Below are 6,000 nucleotides of genomic sequence, written 5' to 3' on the forward strand. Positions count from 1 at the left end.
CACATCTCCACGTGGATGCTTTAAGGTGCCTTAACACAGCTTGCTGGGCAGGCTGCCCTGGTCAGCAAACTGGACAGCCCCTGGAAGCTCAGGGCAGCATAGCTGGGCAGTGCAGCCCAGCTCTGGCCAAGGGGGGGGGGGGGGGGGGGCTGCCTCCAGTGGCCCTGCATTCGGTCAGCCTGACCTCAGTCTTGGCCCCAGCTCTAACCCCCTCCCCGTGTTCCTATCTCCCCAGCATCAGACAACAGCAGGCTGAAACCAAGCCTGTGGGACCTCACACAGCCACTGGGTACCACCAAGAAGACACGGCAGGTGCTGTTCCGCGCATTGCAGCATAGGCAGGGCCTTTGCTAGTGGGTCCCCTGCACCTAGGGTGGATTAGCTGGCTGGCCTCCTGCCTGGGATAAGCTGTGCAGAGTCCCCCAGGAGCTGATGACACATCTCCCACCTGCAGTGTCTGGCACACAAGACAGGCGCTTGCCTGGGATGGAGGTAGGTGGAGCAGAGAAAGCCATGCTGAGTGCTGGGGGCAGACACAGTCTCAGCCCACCTGCTGTCCCAGGCGGGAGCCCCAGTTCAGACTTCTAAGGGCTCCTGAATTCCAGGCAGGCAGCAAGGCATTCCACCTCTTCAGGGATGCACTGCCTGGCCAGCAAACCCACCCCAATGGAGAGGCCAGGGAGGGGGGAGCCACTATCAAAGGCCCTGCCCACACTGCACCGACCCCTTCCCCTGCAGGTAGTCATAGGGAGGCCTGTCTCTTGTGCTTTGAAAGGAGCCCTCGTACCTACTGCCCCCTCCGCCAACTTACCACACACTGACAGAGACTGCTGCTGCCAGAAATGCCGTTCCAGCTTGAGTGGCTGCACCTTGCAGAACAGAACCTGCTGCATCTTCTTCTTGGTGGTGCCTGGCAGCAGTGCAGGACCCCATGGGCTCAGTTCCAGCCCACTCAGTCATATAGCGTTAAGGTGCCTTACAATGTCTATATGTGGGTTATGGTGCCTTAACTAATCATGCCTAAATTTGATACTTGCTTTATGCAGGTATTGAATTTAGGAGTGATTAACCTAAACTTGCCATTTTTAAGGCACATTAATGGTGCACATGTGTAGACCTGTGCCCTTAGCATGCTTTAAAAATGACTAATGCACTTTAAATCAAAACATGTAGATGTGCCCAAAACAGGACAGTCCCCAGCTACCTCCAGGCTACATGTGCTTCCCTGTGTAGCCTGGGGCTGGCTGAGAACTGTCCTACTCAGGGGCAGGTCCCAGCCAGCTCCCGGCTGGGTGGGGAACTTCCCCATGCAGGGAGCTCCCAGCCCCTGCTCCACAATCGCAATTGCAATCACAGAGTGGGGGCTAGGGAGCTTGTTCCCTGCCCAGCTCTGCAAGTGTGCAGCTGTGGGGGGAACAAGCTGGGGAGCTTGCTGCCCCTCCAGCTCCCTGCTAGCTGAGCTGGGGGGGAACAAACTCTCCAGCCTGTTCCACCCCCCAGTTCTGTACTCATAGAGCTGGACAGGAAACAAGCTCCCCATCCCCTGCTTCAGGGAGCTCCCAGTGCCAGCTCCATGACCACAGAGCTGCTGCTGGGAAATACATATCTCCCAGCCTGAGCCCCACAGTCTTGGGGCTTGGGCTTGGAAGACCCTTATCTCCCAGCCTGAATCCCGCAGTTGTGGGGCTCAGGCTGGGAGGGAAGGGTCTCCCAGCCTGAGCCTCAAGACCATGGGGCCCTGTGGTCATGAAGCCACTGCTGTGAGATAAGGGTCTCCCCGCCCCCCTGATCATGATGGTGGAGCAGGAGCTGGGAGATCCTTATCTCCCAGCCTCTACTCTGGCATCATGATCTGGGAGCAGGGGGCTTGGAGCAAACTGCTCCAAGGGCAGGGGGACATAGTCCTTGCCCGACCTCTTGTGACTGAGCCCACCCCAGCAGCAGGCAGCTCCTGGGGGCAGGGAGCTATCTCCTGCCCCACGTGGATGGCTGACTGAGAGCAGATTTGGCTCACATCCAACCATCTACATGAGCATACTAATACCAAGTAAATATGCTGCTTCCATTTGCAAGTAGCAAATTTACTTTGGATTAGGGAGATATACTTTGAAGTAAGCATGTTCATGTATCAACCCATGTGCTTACTTCACAGTAAACTATGCTAATTTTCTGCCAAGTGTCTCACGTAGATGTGCCCTCTGAGTAGGAATTCCAGGAAGGGACTGTAACAGAGCACTCTGGCCCTTTAAGAGGGGATGGATGGCCCTGTTGTAGAAGCCCAGCTGCAGGTAGTTACCTAATCAGGGAGTACCCTCCAGCAGCTAAGAACCCAGAGAGGAAAGCAGAGAGTGAGGAGGCAGACTGGAAATCACATAAGCTTGCTATAAGGAAGAGGCCAGATCTAAAGGGTTTCTCTTATGGTCTGAAGAAAATCTAAATGTTGTTTTTTGCTCATTTATTTGTTTGTTTGGTGTGAAGACTATTTCTCATGTTAGGAGAACTGGTTGAGGGGCTTCCAATGTAGCAAAGCCAGCCTGCAGGATAACAGGCACATCAACCTGCTTACAAGGACCTTCATTGATATTTCTCTTCCTTACTGGTCCCCCCACCTCTGTTGGACAGCCTCTTTCTATTCAAAAAGTAAACATCACATGAACCATTAAATCTATTTAGATCATTGTTCAGGTAGATCTAATTATGTTATGGGGATCTGATCTATGAAAGGCTAAGGACAAGAAGTCAAGCAATTATTAGACATTTCTAACTTAACTGTATAACCCACTCAAACACCCAATATTAAAAAGGCACTTGTTAACTTAGGATCCATTGTATAAAACCTGGCCAGAGTACTGCTCTGCTAATTGACACTAATGGTTATTGCTGATCAAGACCATAAATTCCAAAACAATTAGAGCTACCTCTCGCATCATATAGATGAATACCCGATTGCTAGGGCTGTGTGAAGCTTTGGTCTCTGATTCAATTTGGCAGAGTTTTGGCCCGATTCAGTGGCCGAATCTCCAAATCTGAATTGAATCAGAGGACTCTTTAATCTCTCCAAATCAAATTGGAGCTCTCCAAATCAATTTGGAGAGATTTGGAAAGATTCGGTGATTCAGACATAAACACAGCTTTAAATGTTTTTTCTACATACCTCTAGGTAGCAGGCAGCTCGTGAATGCTGCAATGCTGGGGGATTGTACATGAAGCGTCCCACAGAAGTACGGGGGCTCCCCAGCACACTTGGCAGCAGACCCGGAAGTGGACCAGAAGCACTTCCAGTCCACTTCTGGGTCCGCAGGGGAGCATGCTGGGGTCCTGTCCCATGCTCGCCCGGCTCAGTGACTGGTGCCTCCTTGGTCTGGGGGCACCTGGGATCCCCCTGCAGTCAATTGCTGAGCCAGAGGGGATGCAGGAGGACCCCCAGCGCGCTCCCCAATGGACCCAGAAGTGGACCAGAAGTACTTCTGGTTCACTTCCAGGTTTGCTGCTGAGCACGTGGAGGGCCCCTCCCACACTCCTGTGGGACACTCCATGAGCTGCACCTGGTACCTCGAGGTATGTAGTAAAAACATTTAAAGCTGTGTCTGTGTCCGAATCACTGATTCTCTGAATCAGTATCTAATCTTCAGATTCGGATTCAGCTGAATCTAATCAGGGACAGTGATCCTAATCAACGAATCAAATCACTGTCCCTGATTTGGGCCAAATCTGAATCCAAATCAAATAGGGCCTGCTTTGCACACCCCTATAGGTTACACATTCAGAAGTGTAACAGCGGCATTTAGTGCATATCACTGGGTTCTAGCCTCTTATAGAACAGTGTACTCCAGTATAAAATGTCAACTAACCTATGAGTATGTTATAATCAGCCAATCAGGCTGGGTGTCATAAAAAGAGAAAACAACACCATATTGAGAAATAGTATTAAAATCTGAAATCCCTGCCTCTTCCTTGCTATACTTTTATGATTCTAGAAATGCTCAACTTATGCAAAACCTTTCTAACAAATAGACTGATTTTGCTATGATCTCTTTCTTCTCAGCTTCTGTTCTTTTCTCAATAACTGTTACATGTCTCTGAAGGTCAGGAATCAACAACTTCCATACCCTATTCAAGATTTTATAACCTGAGGCATGAGTAACATCCATCAATTATAACCCACTCTTATGAAGACATCATCTTGTCTCTGCAAGACAAGGGAAATCCTTATGCTCAGACTGAATAATCCAAATATTGTGTACTTCGTAACACTTCCTAAATAATCTTCTAAGTTTTCTGTTGCTTACGTATTTTTCCATCTGGAAAAGATATGGGCTATGAATCTTATGTCTCAGAAAAAATAACAGAACAGAGAAAGACCTCACAGACATGTTGTCTTCTTCTATGCAATCATACATAGAAGGTCTTGCATGTTGCTTTATACAAAGGGAAAGTTTTCAGGTGGAGATTACTGACAAGAATAAAGAGAAGACCTATAGCACCTTGGGCCTTGATTCAGCAGGACCCTATCCAGCAGCGCTCCCACTGATTTTCATGACAGAGGAGTCCACTTTGGATTTGGTCCCTAACACCCAATCACTAATTAAGGAAAAGATTTTGCCAGAAGAGATACATGTTTTACCCACAATTCCACACAGTAACGTGTAACCCTCAATTCTATCTGTTAGGAATACTGTACTGTGAACCAGCTGTCCAGATAAATGGTATAGAAGAGTCTTCCGTCACCACCACCCCAGTCTTTAACTAATTAGCTTGAGATTGTCTGCAATAGCTGTAGAGTACCTTGCCGGTTAACAAAAACCTTCTCACAGGAGGAGCCAACAGAATTGTTCGCGCAGCACTCAACAGAGAAGCCTGTTACTGTGTCCTCTAAATCTAGTGTGCTGCTTGAAATCCAGGACCCCAAACTTCTCTGTTCAGGTACGACATTCGAAATGCCTTCTGTGATTTCTTCCGTGCAACTGAAAAGAAGGGAATCTGACTGTGATTTGACATCTTACACCAGTTTTGTGGGGGCTAAGGAATGGGGAGGGTCTGCTCTCTGTGTCAGAAGAAGATTGCTGGCCTTGAGTTTTACTGTATTTGTTGCTGGCTGTAGGAAGGCTCAGGGTAGTTGCTGGTATCATTGTCTATGTGATTGTAATTTTAACTGTGTTAAAGACACCAAGAGCTAAGGATGAAGAACTTTTTTATGTATTATGGATTAGGTTTCAACTGCTAGAAGTGAACTGAATTCTCTTGATTTCAGGGGGGCCACAGCAGTTCATATCCACTGATAATCTTGCCTTCTGAATCTCGATGAAATAAACAGGAGGGAAGTTATCCAGATTCTGTTTTAGGCTTTCTCTTTAGGGTTCACCTTTGACTCCTCCTCCTCAACTCTGCTCACTAATCCTTTTCCACTAGAACTACTGCAGATGCTCTGAACTTCTGAGCTTCAAAAAAGCTGTCATTTAAAAACAAGAACCTTCATAAAAAAAATCACTTTTTTCTTTTAATGTATTCACTCCAAAATTATATTGGTATAATATTATACTGTGTGTGCATATTATATAAATTTGGATCCATATATATTTTTGTACTTTAGGAGAGAGAAGAATTCTATACTTCAGGAGAGAGCAGACTGACAGCTTTTCATAGAACGCATGATTAGGCCTCTCCACATACACACATATGAACATGCTACTAAATGGAAATATTCACTTTTGACTACCTTATATGACAACTCTGTGTGTGTGTGTGTGTGTGTATTAGGGCTGTGCAACGCTTCAGGTGCTGATTTGATTCGGAGGAGATTTGGCCCGATTCGGTGCCTGGATCTCCAAATCCAAATCAAATCAGGGGATGAATTAAAAGATCTGAATCAATTCAAAGTTCTCCAAATCAATTTGGAAAAGATTTGGAGAGCTTTGACAATTTGGGCAGTCCCTGCTTGCTGCTGCAGGGAAATGGACTCCATGCTGGTAAGTAGGGGCGGGGGGGGCTGAAGGAGGGGGG

General features: G+C 47.6%; 1 protein-coding gene across 1 annotated transcript in view; it reads right to left on the reverse strand.

The window, feature by feature from the left end:
• The window catches only part of FLT3 (fms related tyrosine kinase 3), a 68,961-nt gene that overhangs the window by 23,036 nt on the left and 39,925 nt on the right, over positions 1-6,000 (reverse strand). Inside the window, exon 12 of the mRNA XM_014521727.2 lies at positions 4,786-4,964. Coding sequence (XP_014377213.1) covers positions 4,786-4,964 — 179 coding nt within the window. The remainder of the gene's footprint in view (positions 1-4,785; positions 4,965-6,000) is intronic.

Source organism: Alligator sinensis, unplaced genomic scaffold, assembly GCF_000455745.1.
Source record: "Alligator sinensis unplaced genomic scaffold, ASM45574v1 scaffold84_2, whole genome shotgun sequence".
Taxonomy (NCBI): domain Eukaryota; kingdom Metazoa; phylum Chordata; order Crocodylia; family Alligatoridae; genus Alligator; species Alligator sinensis.